We start from the raw sequence: 13,414 nt of genomic DNA on the forward strand, positions 1-13,414 counted from the left end.
CACGTGTCCTGCTCCATGTGTTTGTGTTTACCTCTCGCGGCTCCTCATTGCGTGCATGCGGCCATGTTTTCGTCCTCCGCCCGTGTTGGACACCACATCACACGTCCCTCGGGCGCTGGCTTAGCGTCTGTTTGCCCACATCATCCTCCACTCACTTTTAACCCTGGGTGTGGACATCTCCGCCCTGCTCAGGTAGAGGCTGGATTATGTCCCAGAGCCATGGATCTCAGGGCCAATAACAATCTGCAGCGGCGCGCTCTGATTGGATAATACCTGAGGAAGTATTCATGCCTCGACAAAGGGAGGATAACAGTCAGAGTAACAGGGGAAACATGAGAGGCCGTCCTTCTCGTCTTCTTCTCTGCTGGTTTTTCCTGATCTCTCTCCTTTCTCGTTCTTTTTTTGGCTGAATTTGAGTGCCGTTAATGTTCCACATCACGTGTTTTGCTTCTATTTTTAGCCACTTCTTCTCCTTTGGCGTCTTTGTCAAAACTTTCTCTCTTTCTGGCCTCCCTCAGTGTCTTTTACCGCTCTTCCAGCCTTTCTCCCTCCATTAGCCCAAATTTCACCGTTTCCCTGCTCACGTTCTCCCTCTCTTGCCCTCCTTCTGTCATTGTGATTAGAGGAGTTGAGGAGATCAGAGGGAAGAAAGCAGGACCGGCGCCATTGACCTTTCCCCTCCTTCTCTCTCTCTCCTCTCTGGGCCAAGCTCGTTTTCTCCTTGTTGTGTGTTTTCCTCTGCTTCCTCCTCCTCCTCCTCCTCCTCCTCCTGCGCCACGTTTTTTGTCTGCAGCTTTTCTGGTTGTCACTGACTCTGTTGTCTTGGCAGGTGGCAGTCGTAGTAGTCGCAGTAGTGGTTGGCAGCAGTAATCCTCCGCCTCTCCTCCTCTTTCAGCATCGTTCTTCCCTCCTTCCTTCCTTTTTGAGTTCTGTATGTGAACGTAAAACAAGCTTCACGCCTCTTGTTTTCCTGATGTAGACAAAGTTAGCAACCAGCAAACAGCCTGATCTGTCCCTCAGGAGGTGGTGAGGACCAACAGGAGAGCTAAAAGGAGAGATTATTGGGCTTATGTTCACCACGAGGCCAGAAAATAAGAATTAAAGCTGCTCTGTCTCTGCTGGATGTGTCCTCCAGTATGTCCCCGTGGAGTCAATAATCTGTGATTGATCTGAACGTGTCACAGACTCCACTCTTTCCCAGGCTCCTCTGATATTAGACTGGACCCGGCTGACGGTGCTTACAGGGGTCCTGGAGGGTCCTTGACCTCCATCATTGTGGATTTGAACGCTCACACACTGTGGTCATATGAACTAATACACACCCCGTCCTCTGAACCTCCATCACACCCCCGTCAACACCCTCGTGTCCCTCCTCCCCTCCCGTCCCCGTCTCCTCCACGTCTCCCCACCCCGCCAGCTCCCTTTCATCCACTAATCACGTTGAAATGCCGGCCCTGACCTTTGAGTTTGACCCCAAGGAGACCCCCAAACCACAAACTCATATCAGACATTCGCTCCCAGGAGCTGATCATTAACTATCTGTCCAATATTTAGATTCACACTCAGTGTTTAGGACGCAGAGACACACAGATGCGATACTCTGCGCTCACCGTGTGGTCCATCGCCTCCCAGCCAGAAACCCAACACGTGAATAGACGGCGTTTTAAGAGCCTGCTGTATATGAGCTTATGCCACTCATACGTCAGCTTATAAAAGCTTATAACCTCTGAAAGCACTGCATGATGTTTGCTAGATATCTCAGGAATGCCGGCCCGGGCACTTAAAGGTTAATCTGTAGCTCTTTATGAGCCACAAATGCTGCGTGGAGATGCTGAGGTCTGTTTGCACCAGACGGCCTGTTTGAGGGGTGAAAAATGGAGATTTTAACAAAGTTTTTTCATGCAAACTGCTTTTTCCTCGCCAAAGATGACCCCTGGCTGCCCCGGCTTGGAAAACAAACGTCCCACAAAGTCATGAGAGGCCTCTCGTGGACTCTTGAAGGGTCTCCTCGGGGCTGCTGCCGGCATCACTTTGAGTCTGGTTGTAGTTAAAGCCGCTTGGTCTCTGTAACTAATCAACAAGCGAAGAAGAAGAGCTGGAGGTGAACGATGACACGCAGGAGGAGAAAGGCCCAGAGAGGGACGCGTGAAGGCTGTAAACACGACGCCGGCACAGCGCAAAACCTTGTTTACAACCCGAAGAACGTGATCGTACTTGTTATCTTTGATGCATAATTAGATCTCCTTTTAAAACGCCGTGCGCTCTCTCAATCAACACCCAGTTTCAGCTCGGACTGGATCTGATCCTTTCCTAAATCCACCTTAAACCCCTTTGCCTCTTTTGAACTGCTGTAAATCTGCCAACTTCTCCCTGATGCAGCCATCAGGAGTCTTCACAACCCCGTGACTCACGGGGGCGTCTCTGCGCTCTGCTGCCCTGTTTTCTGTCTTTATGTTTGGGTTTTTGCTTTTGTTTGTGCAGGAGTTTGAGCAGACTCTTGAGCTTTTGCAGCCGTACTTCAGGCGCATACAGTCGCTCACTGCTGTTGCATTTAAAGGACCGTCTTTAATCTCCGCCTCTCTTTGCGTCCACAGGGCACCAAGTTCGACGAGCCGTGTGCAGGCCTGGACTGCAGCGGAGGATGCAGGTGCAACCCGGAGAAAGGCAGCAGGGTGAGTCAGTAAAATCCACCTCTGTGTTACCAGCAGCTCAAAACGAGCACGTCATCGTTTGCACGGTTTCATTCAGCAGAATCCAGAAAACTAACGACCCGTTTGTCCAAACGAGCTCCCGTTCCACAAAGACGTGGAGAAACGGTGCATTTTCCTTAAGGAATGACGACACTTTAACGTTTTCAGGTGCAGAGTTGGTCCCTTCACATCATTTCAGGGCAATTCTGAGCACAAGTTTGTCATAAAAGTAATAATTCATCTGCAGAAATGCTGTTTTTAGTTACACTGTGATGTTCTGTTGTATTATAAAAGCAGAGACATTTCCCTGGAGCATTGAGATGTTACACAGACTTAGATTTAGATCTTTTAAATCTAAATAAATCAGCATAAAAAAGCCAGTTTTAATCTGCCGTCTTCATATTTTCACCCTTCATTACAGCAGATTAGCTGTGATCAGCTAATCTGCAAACTAAGATGTCTGTGGGGTTCGCAGAATAAACAGAGATAATTTTGATATTTGGCAACAACATAAGCCATAAGCCGAAAACCCTGCTGAGTTTATGAGAAGCACGTTTATTTCGCTTCAGGCTCCAATTGAAACGACAGTTTTGGGAGTTTAATTTGTGGGAACGAGTAAATTACCTTCACTCTGTGGAGGAACGGTGACCTCGCAGCCCTCATTTTAATTACTGCCTCCTTCCATCAGCTGCACATATTTCATACCCACATACATGATCCCAAAGTCACTCTGTGTTATACGTGTTTCGACAGTCCTTATAGACCACGGCGGGATTTCTCCAGGCGACCAATCGACGCCCACAAAAACAAAGCAGTGTCTTTAGGCGAGGAACTCATTTTCTTGTCATTGCTACCATGAAATTAACATCAACTGTGTCTGTTAGCAGCGATATCTAAACAAGTGTTGACAGAGCGTGAGCTGATTCGCTCATCGATGAATGAATGAATGCACATTCATCAGAAGTATTCACATCCTTGATTTAACCACGCTGGAAAACCACAAGTACAAAACCTCATTTAGGCAAAAGTATCTAAGTATGATAGTAAAAGTACTCATGTAGCAGTAAAATGTTCCCTAATAATCCTGATTAGTATCACTGCTGCACATGTTTCAGCTCATTTGAACTCCTTTACATCCTGCTGGCTGCTTCAAACCACAGCAATGCATCATTTTTTATAAGATCATCACGTTTGCAGCATGGCTGTCCTGTAAGAACCACATATCTCCAAAAAACTCAGAAAACAGGCTGTTTTCCGCTCTGTGACGATGCATTTTCAGCTGATCCGAGAGGCCTTTTAAAGAGTTTATTGAGCTGAAGAAGGAGGAGAAGTTTCTCAAGACGTAAAGGAACACTTCATCCTTTAGTGTATCAGAAAAGGTGGAGATACAAGGTTTTCACTGAGTAAAAAGTACATTTGCCTCTGAGATGCAGTGGAGTAGAAGTATAAAGTCGCATAAAATGCAAATACTTAGGTTCAAGTTGCATTCCACCACTGTTTGCAATGTATCATGAAGCGCTCTTATCTCAGTATATACAGATACGTATACATGGCCTCCACCTGTCAGCTGTGTTAGCTTCAGCGGCGTCGAGCGGAGCGGCTCCACGCTCTGATTTATGACCCAAAGTGACAGTTAAGAGGACGTGTTTGTGTCTGTTATATGCGTCAATGTAAAGCTGCTGCCTTCAGAGAAATTCCTGCTTGTTCACAAGCCTCTGTAAATGTTTCCGCATCATCAGGTCAGAGGTGGGAGGCTGTAAATAAGCGGACAGAAAGAGCTGGAGACGCAGCTGACACCAACCGAAATGATAAACATCACATTAATGCAGAAACATGACTTGAGTGGCCTGAGAGACGAAACCCAGGGCAGGAAATGTCTCTCTGGCAGCCACTGCTGCCCACTCAGCTTAATATTTCTGTTGAGTGCTAAAAGTATAAGAATTAAAGGTGGACTGTATTAATAATTTCATCTCAGTGTGTAATTTCCTCTCTGGATGCTGGCTGCCTGATCCTCTGATTGGTGGAGGTTAAACCTGCTGTGGGCCTTCTTTGCAGCCAGTATTCTAAATAAATACATATATAGATGGTAGACGGCCTTAAATGAAGTGTTAGACGCAGCCGTACAGAACAGTGTTTTTACTGAAATGAACTGGATTTGGAAAAGTCGTGTTCGCCCCGTCACCAGTGGAAATGACACCCTTAAATGTGCTCATTGTTAGCCCAAAGGTGGGCTTTACACCCGTCACCTTCGCCTGAAATGAAACAGGAAGTGCGCTTTTTGTCCTCGGAGGAACGTCTCCGCAGCTGACCAACGCCGCTCGTCTTGACACACATCTTCAGGAGGACTGTGTGTGTGTGTCACCTCAGGCTAAAACCAGACTAACTGTAAGCTCCGCGGTGTAGCTCGGTCTCTTTCAGCCTGTATCCAAACAACAATTACTGTCTGACACAGAAGCCTACACTTACTGCCTGCCTAGTGTACACCAGTTTGGGTAAATAACACAGTGACGACCTCCACATTACACCCAGGTACCTGTCGCTAAATGATACAGCTCAGGTAATACCACCTACCTCTGTACAGGCCTTCTGCGAGGCCTAAATGACACAGCTGCCGCGGCTGCATGGCCTTCTTTACCTGTTATTGCTTGGAAACGTTTAAGCGCTAAGGTGCTTATTTGTCTCTTTTCAGTTTTACTTTTATACCTACAGGTCAGGGAGGTGTGTTCTCGATCATAGCTGTTAACAGCCCTGAGTCTCACAGGTAGAAAGTAGTTTTTGCTGTGTGTTTGTCTGGGCTTGATCCTGGACGGCTTTCCTTCATGACTACAGGCGTGTCGCAGAGACAGATGCAAACACTCTGCTGGGCAGTAAGATCCGTCATTCAAATGTAATAATCAGAATAATACGTTTCTATTGTTCCTTATGGTGGTGCTCAAAGTGCTTCAGTGTCATGTAGAAATGAATCACAGCTAGTTTTGAAAGGATTTCCCTACATGGATCGATTATCGTTCATCCTGCAGATTACGATCTATTAATCTGCCGGTCATCTCTTTGATTAATCGACGCATCATTTTGTCTGAAAGATGTCAGAAAATAGGGAGGAAAAAGCTCCCAGAGCTAAAAGTGATGCGCGACCAGCAGTCTTAAAACCCTAAAGTTTAAATGGAGTTTGGTGTAAAACAGAGAAAAGCAGCAAATGTCCATAATTTAGAAGATGTCAACTTGTTTCTGTCAATCAACAGTTTCACCCGAGACATTATGGACTTTACTCAACCACAGGTCCATTTCCTGTCAGGTTTCAGGTATCATTCATTCAATTGATCATATCATTAGGAATTATTGTTATATATAGAAATATTGTTTATGGCCCTCCTGGTTTTATATTTTGGACGGTACGATTGTGGAGCAGGTGTCACATTGCGTCCTTTGTGGTTTAAAAACGTCTTAAATTTAACTTGGCGGATCCTGCTGAATCCCTTTTACTCTCATCTTTGCTTTTTTGTGAAGTTTAGGGATAATTTTACCTCTAAAACGAGATGTTTAGAGGGAAAATCCCTCTTTAGTGGATGAAAGCTGTGACAAGGGATCAAAAGGAGACGCTGCTTTGTGCTATAGAAGAGGAAACCGATGAACTAATCAACCAACTGCTGAGATTTAGCACTTTTACGTCTGACATTAGGGTCCATGATCCCCGATAAAGATAATTTAGATCGTTTTTGAACATTTTTCCTTCCATTTCGGAGTCAGTGAAAGTTCGGCCGTCATGCATCTGCAGCTTTGTTCCCTTAAAGACTGCTCTAACGTATAATTTACCGTCTACACACATACAGACCCCATATTATGGCATCAGCGCAACTCCTTAACCCCTGAGATAAAAGATATGGAGCTATCAGAGCAGACGTTCCTTCAGTGCGCAGAATATTCTGCTGCCATTGTCTCTCGCTGTGTTTGCTTTGGACCGGAGTCAATCGCTCGTCTCGGTGTCTCCGATGTGACTTCAGAGGATGTTCATCATCAAAGAGCGCGTGGGATTAAATTGTGTTTGTTGTGTATATCGCGCAGGAGCCGTGGCTGCAAGAAACTTTGGCACCTTTTGCTGAAGAAATAACAAAACGAGTAATGAGATGAATCAGACACAGCTGAGGCTTGACGGCGTGTGACTGACGGAGTGTAAACGTTGTCAGGTGGGATTGGGTTGATCCCTGAGGGGGGAACGTTCTGTGCAAACGATAGGGATTATCCAGAGTTCACCTCTTAAAGAAATCAATCAGAGGCATTGATAGCCACAGAAAGTATGTGCTGCAGAAAGACACTGTGTCTCTGCACAGATGTTTCACTGAAGAAGAAACTGATCTGAATGCAACATAAACCTCATTTATAATGTGCACAATTCACATTTAATGAGTTAGTTTTTAGGTTATTAAACAACAAATTCAAGTTAAATGTTTTGCATTTTTGGAAATACTCGCTGATGCCAGCAGCCCATTAGCTTAGCTTAGCATAAAGACTGGAAACAGGGGGAAACAGCTAGCCTGGCTCCGTCTAAAGGTGCCAAAATCTGCCTAAAATCTACATCTAAAGCTCATTATTAATGTTTAACATTTCATTAAATCTGTACAATCTATGCTGCTTCTCTCCATTTCCAAAATGCTAAGCTAAGCTAAGACAAGCTAGCCAGCTGCTGGCTGTAGCTTCATATTTAATGTATCGTATCTCATCTGATCATGGAGCCAATGACAATATTTCCCATATTTTTTCGTTCTCATTGCTCATTTTAGATTCAATCAATGTGCAGTTTGACACAAACAAATGGAGGCTTGGAAAAAGCCTCGAACCTTAACAAGCAAACAAGCAGAATCTCCAGATTTCCATTGTCAGTGCGGCCTGTACAGATGCTTCGGCATGCGCTGGCACACCAACAGGTCTGGAGGGCACAGCTCACACTGGAACATTGTTATTACTGACAGAGGAGGAGGAGGAGGAGGAGGAGGAGGAGGAGGAGGGCTGACATGTCAGGACTTAAAGATATGAACTGTGCATGTTTCCTCCAGCCAATAAACGCGGCATGAAAACAAACATCCGGTAATGATGGGAGGAACAAACGCGCCTCTTGTCAACTTTGCGCACTTTAAAGAGGATGAAGGAGGTTTTAATCGCGGTGTCGATAGATAGACATTGATCTGCCTCTTAAATCCGGTGCTGAGACCCCCGGGTGACACGGCGTCCGACCCCAACGCAAACACAGCGGAGACGCGATCCAGACGCTGCGTGTTGCTTTTTCTTATTAATCGCCTGAAGGGCTTTGGTTTTACTTAAAGTCCCGAGCAAACACAGACGCGAGTGTTTAAAGGCTTGTGTTCAGGTTTTAGCCCCCTGGCTTTAATATCTCTGCCATATTGGACCCATTAGGTCCAACAACATCCGCTCCCATTGGGTAAACCCCGGGGGTCAAAGGGCAGGATGCTGCATGTGTGTGTGTTGAGCTTTTCAAGTAGCAAAGGGGGTCAGGAAGGATGTGATTTACATTTTGTCAGACCTCCTGCTGTGTCAATCAGAAGCACGGAGACAGAGAGGACTCGGCCAATCAGGGGGCTTCTAACATCAGTGCATGAGTTAAAGTCCACCAAGCTGACAGTTCGGACCCCTGACGTTCAACACAACTGAGGCGTGATCAGGTTATCGGCCTCTGTGATTGGTTGAGGGGTGGAAGGCTCCCAGACAACAAAGGAGAGCAGGAATAAAGGATGAATAGAGAGAGAGAGAGAGAGAGAGAGAGAGAGAGAGAGAGAGCAGCCGTCGTCCAGTTAAAACACCATGAGGGTAAAGTGATAGTGGATGTGTGTCTCGGTGGGATGGGAAGATAAGAAAAGGAGGGATGAAGCCCCCTCCGCTGGGCCTCTCGATGAAAGACCGCGTCTCTCCATCCCTGAATTCCTTTACTGTAATCCTGAAGCAGGTAGAGGGAAAAAAGAGGGAGGAAGACAGGTCGGCAGAGATCCTTTTATGTCAAAGCAGACGAGAGAGAGACAGGCCGAGAGGACTGACCGAAGGAGAGCAGGAGTGGACAGTGTGGATGAGGGACGTGAGGAGAAAGGACAGAAGAGAAGGACAAAATGTTTTATTTCCTGAAGTGACAGAGTGAGAAAGTCTCTGCGTTTCCTGCCAAGCCATCACAAATCTTAATTTAACTGGCGACAGGTGGCGCCAGTTCTCACGTCGGACGACAATTAATACTGCAGAAGAAGAGAGATGACGTCATTAAATGAGAGGACATGATGGAAACATGACATTTAAGTTTGTGTCATGTATTCATGTGAGAAGGGTTAAATGTGTGTGTGAGGAGCAACATGGAAAACAGCTTCATCTTCTTCTCTTTCATCATCTTCTTCTTCCTCTCGTTCTTCTTCTCTTCCATCATCATCATCTTCTTCTTCTTCTTCTTCTTCTTCTTCTTCTTCTTCTTCTTCTTCCACCTGTCCCGCATCCCAACAGAGCAGCTAAAGACAGATAGGAGACAGCTGAGGCTCATAATCATACAGAAGACCATATATGTTTTGTAAAACACACACACACACACACACACACACACACACATGCACATGCACACACACACACACGCACACACACAGGCTCAGATTGCACACAGATAATCAGTCTGACCCCAAGACAAGCATGAATGATGGCTTTGATCTCTCGCTTTTTGTCTCTTCTGTCTTTTCCTTATCTTTCAATATATCTCCAACCTCTCTCCTCTCTCCTCCCTCTCTCTCATTCTCTCTCTCACCCTCCCTCTCTCCCTCTCCCCCTCTCTCTCTACTCCTCTCTCCTCTTCTCCTCCCTCTCTCTATCCTCTTCCCCCTCCCTCTCTCTCTCTCCCTCTCTCCCTCTCCCTCTCTTTCTCTCCCTCCCTCTCCCTCTCTCTCTCCCTCCCTCTCTCTCTCCCTCCCTCTCTCTCTCTCTCTCTCTCCCCTCTCTCCTCTCTCTCCTCTCTCTCTGTCTCTCTCCCCCCTCTCTCCCTCTCTCTCTCTCCCTCCCTCCCTCTCCCCCCTCTCTCCCTCTCTCTCTCTCCCTCCCTCCCTCTCCCCCCTCTCTCCCTCTCTCTCTCCATGCGTTCTCTAATGTGTTGTGTTTGTGATTATGAAGCTTGTCCGGGTTTCGCTGAGTGAGCGCTCGCAAGTGTATTTTAGGGGATACATGTGTGGTTACTTTTGTGTGTGTGTGTGTGTGTATGTGTGTGTGTGTGTGTGTGTGTGTGTGTGTGTGTGTGTGTGTGTGTGTGTGTGCGTGCAGGACAGTCTTATCACACACTCCTGGGCCCCTGCATGGCATTTTATCAGGCTCTCCCTCCTTTTGAGGCAGGAGTCTAAAAGTGGTGGTGGTCTTTGTTTAGGCTCCGTCTTTAAGCACACACACACACACACACACACACACGTATACACACACGTATACACACACACACACTCTCACATGTATAAAATGGCGGCAGAGCAGCTATTTTGCCTCCTCTTTGTCCAAAATGTCTCAACAAACAAAAACTCACTTCCTCGTCTTTCAGTCTGGTCTGAAATGATGGAGGGATGCGGTTTAGCTTTGATCTCTCTCTGTCACACACACACACACACACACACACACACTCACACACACACACACACACACACCTGACACTCACAGCCCTCTCATCCACTCACCAGACACAGAGTTTAGTCTAGGAAAGGTCAAAGGTCACAGCCAACACAAAGGATAGACCAGAGGGTCAGAGGCATCAGAGATAAACAGGCCGAGTTGTGTGTGTCCGTGTGTGTATGTCCGTGTGTGTGTGTGTGTGTGTCTGTGTGTGTGTGTGTGTGTGTGTGCGCTGAATAGTCTTCAAGCTGCTTTTAGACACTCTCTTCTTCACCTTTAGCCTCTTGCACACACTTGTTTGAATCCTGTAACTTTATTTATTTTATGAACACATTCAAAAGTAAAGCGACAAAGGCAGAAAAGCACAGAAGAAGAATAGAAGAGCCACTCAGGTTTTTCCTGTTTAGTGTCAAAGATGAAGAAGAAGCTCATGATGAAGGTCTGTATCACAGAGCTGTAGAGCACACTACTGCCCCCACATGGCCGCTGGAGGAACTCTAACTTCAGAAGTGTCATGGAGTGACTGTCGCTTTGAATTACTGCAGGCTGAAATGAAGCGTGCAGGTTTGTTATTGATAAAACTCATCTGGACTGACGGCCCTTCATCCCAGCGACAGCTGAGGAAGACTGACGTGACAGGAATGAAATTGAAAGCTACAGAAAAGGCCGCTAAGCAGACCTTAACTTAAGTTAAGATTTTTTCTTCTTTTCTTTCATAAAGTGCGGTCACTTCCACATACATGATGCAAGATTTGCATTAAGTGGCCTCATTTACGCATAGTTATCATCATAGTTTGCACTGAAACATCAGAATATGAAGTTTTGAGGTACTTTCGCCTCAAAGATTTGCAGAATCGTGCAGAAAAGCAGTAATAAGTTAAGTTTCTGTGTGGTTTTAGGCGTTACGGTGACGTTGTTGCTCATGTCATCGTTTTCTAAATGAAGTGGAAAAATTCCTGTCTTGTGTGCACAGAGCAGGAATTAAACACCTTCTGGGGAATCTAATGTCTTACACACACACACACACACACACACACACACACACACACACACACACACACACACACACACTTGCACACACACACACACACACACACACACTTGCACAAAGGGCAGGAATGTACAGAACTGGTTATTACTGATTTTATAGGCTCTTGTGATTTGATGCGATGATGTTGGCACAGTTATTTATGATATTTCCACTTCTCCACACACACACATGCACGCACGCACGCACACACACACACACACACACACACACACACACACACACACACCAAGTTAAGACAAATCTAAACTATCATTTAATGCATTTTTTTCTCCGCCGCAGAGTCCTGCCCTCCTCGTTACTGAAGCATCAACTCAGTGACGGCCTGTTAAACATGTAGATGCTCATCAGCTTTTAACAGGACAAAAATACTTTAGGATGAGCAGCTGTGTGTGTGTGTGCGTGTGTGTGCGTGGCATTAATCAAATGTTAATCTACACAAACTCGTATATGAGCAGGTTTACCTAAAAATAAACAAAATAAGCACAGTTAAAAGTGAATATAGGAGGATGTGACTGATGCTTTGATGTGGGCCCTCAGTATAGCGTCGCAGGGGCCTCCCCTGCAGGTTGGGTGGGCGTCAGATGGTATCAGGAGACAGTACAGCTGCCTGTGAGGGGAAAAAAGCCTCCCCTGTATCTCTGGACTCTTGTTTTGAAGGAGCAGAGCGAGCAGATAAGTGGAGGAGAAGAGTCCCACGCTGCTGACGCCGACACACACTGATACAGAAAATATGCACATTAGCGGAGCGTTAACGAGCTCTGCAGGACCCCCCGTCCCAACCTAAGCAAACACAGCTGGACGGAGCTCGTCCTCGCACACTCGGCTTCTTTTTGTCCGTCTTCCCCTGCCATAATCAGAGAGGTGACGCTGAGGCTCGCTCGCCGGGTCGTTTTTGTTTGGCTGTGTTTGTGAGCGAGGGATCGACCCAGATGTTCGTAGGTGGAGGCTGATCAGCAGCCTGAGCTGATCGTCACAGACTAAAGCTCTTCGTCCATCTGCCACCTCCTCTGCTGCTCTAACCTCCCTGAACTGTCTGGAGCTCAAACTCCAGCTGATTCCTGACAAACAATAACTGAACCGTTTCCATCCGTAATTTAACTGCAGCACTCACAGCAGCGCTTTAGTGACGTTGCAGCATTTTGATGAAGTATTTGGACGTGAATCTTCTCTCTTCCACGTTCATCACCGCGTGCCTCAGTGTAATCCCCCCAGGGAGCCAAACAACTCATAATTGAGCGCAGTAATTGATTTTAAAGCCGTCACCAAACATTTATATGTGCGTTACCTCCACAGTCACATCCGTGCTCTGGTCTTTAAAGGCCTTAAAGGTTTAAGCGAGCCATACATGCCAATTACATCTGCTGTTTGCGCTCACAGGTTGTCGTCACCTCAGGCTAATTTTTCGCTTCAGCCCCAATTACACCACTTAGCTAAAGTGGAGTAAAAATTATATTTACGGCTCTCCTGGCGGCTCGTCCTGAGCACCTTTTCATGGGAAAAACACGCCACGTTTCTCTTGTCAAGGCTCATTATTTTCTGCATTAAAATAACGAAAAGACAAATGAAAAGACAGCAAAGCACAAAGGCCCCTCGAGCGTCCTCCTCGGTGCTGAAGCTCGCTTCCTGTCCGACAGCTGAGAAAACACCGCCGATTTATGACATCATCACCGTGGGACAGCGGGGCTCGCCAGCCGCTAATGGGCTTTTTATTGGAGGGGAAAGCACCTGGATGAAGAGAGAGAACAGCTTGTTTGTTTAATGGCGGCCATCACCACAAACAGACAGCGTGCAGAGGAGGGGTGGGAATCAGTGTGAGGGAGCGAGAAGGCAGATGAAGGCTGCTGGGTGGGAACGTCGTCATCGTCGCTCCTCTAATCGATTTGCCTTTAATGATGATTGGATGAGAAAGCACACGCTGCGTGTCTGTTGATGAACTGATCAGTGATGCTAAATGCTAAAGCGCTCATGTCAAACCAGCTGAAGAAGCATCGCTTGAGGATTTTTTTAGCCCCCAAACCTCAGCTTTGATTGCTACTGGAGGTTTTCACTC

General features: G+C 46.5%; 1 protein-coding gene across 1 annotated transcript in view; it reads left to right on the forward strand.

The window, feature by feature from the left end:
* The window catches only part of col4a6 (collagen, type IV, alpha 6), a 103,569-nt gene that overhangs the window by 57,899 nt on the left and 32,256 nt on the right, over window positions 1–13,414 (forward strand). The window contains exon 4 of the mRNA XM_070992693.1: window positions 2,595–2,672. Coding sequence (XP_070848794.1) covers window positions 2,595–2,672 — 78 coding nt within the window. The remainder of the gene's footprint in view (window positions 1–2,594; window positions 2,673–13,414) is intronic.

Source organism: Chaetodon trifascialis, chromosome 23, assembly GCF_039877785.1.
Source record: "Chaetodon trifascialis isolate fChaTrf1 chromosome 23, fChaTrf1.hap1, whole genome shotgun sequence".
Lineage (NCBI taxonomy): Eukaryota > Metazoa > Chordata > Actinopteri > Chaetodontiformes > Chaetodontidae > Chaetodon > Chaetodon trifascialis.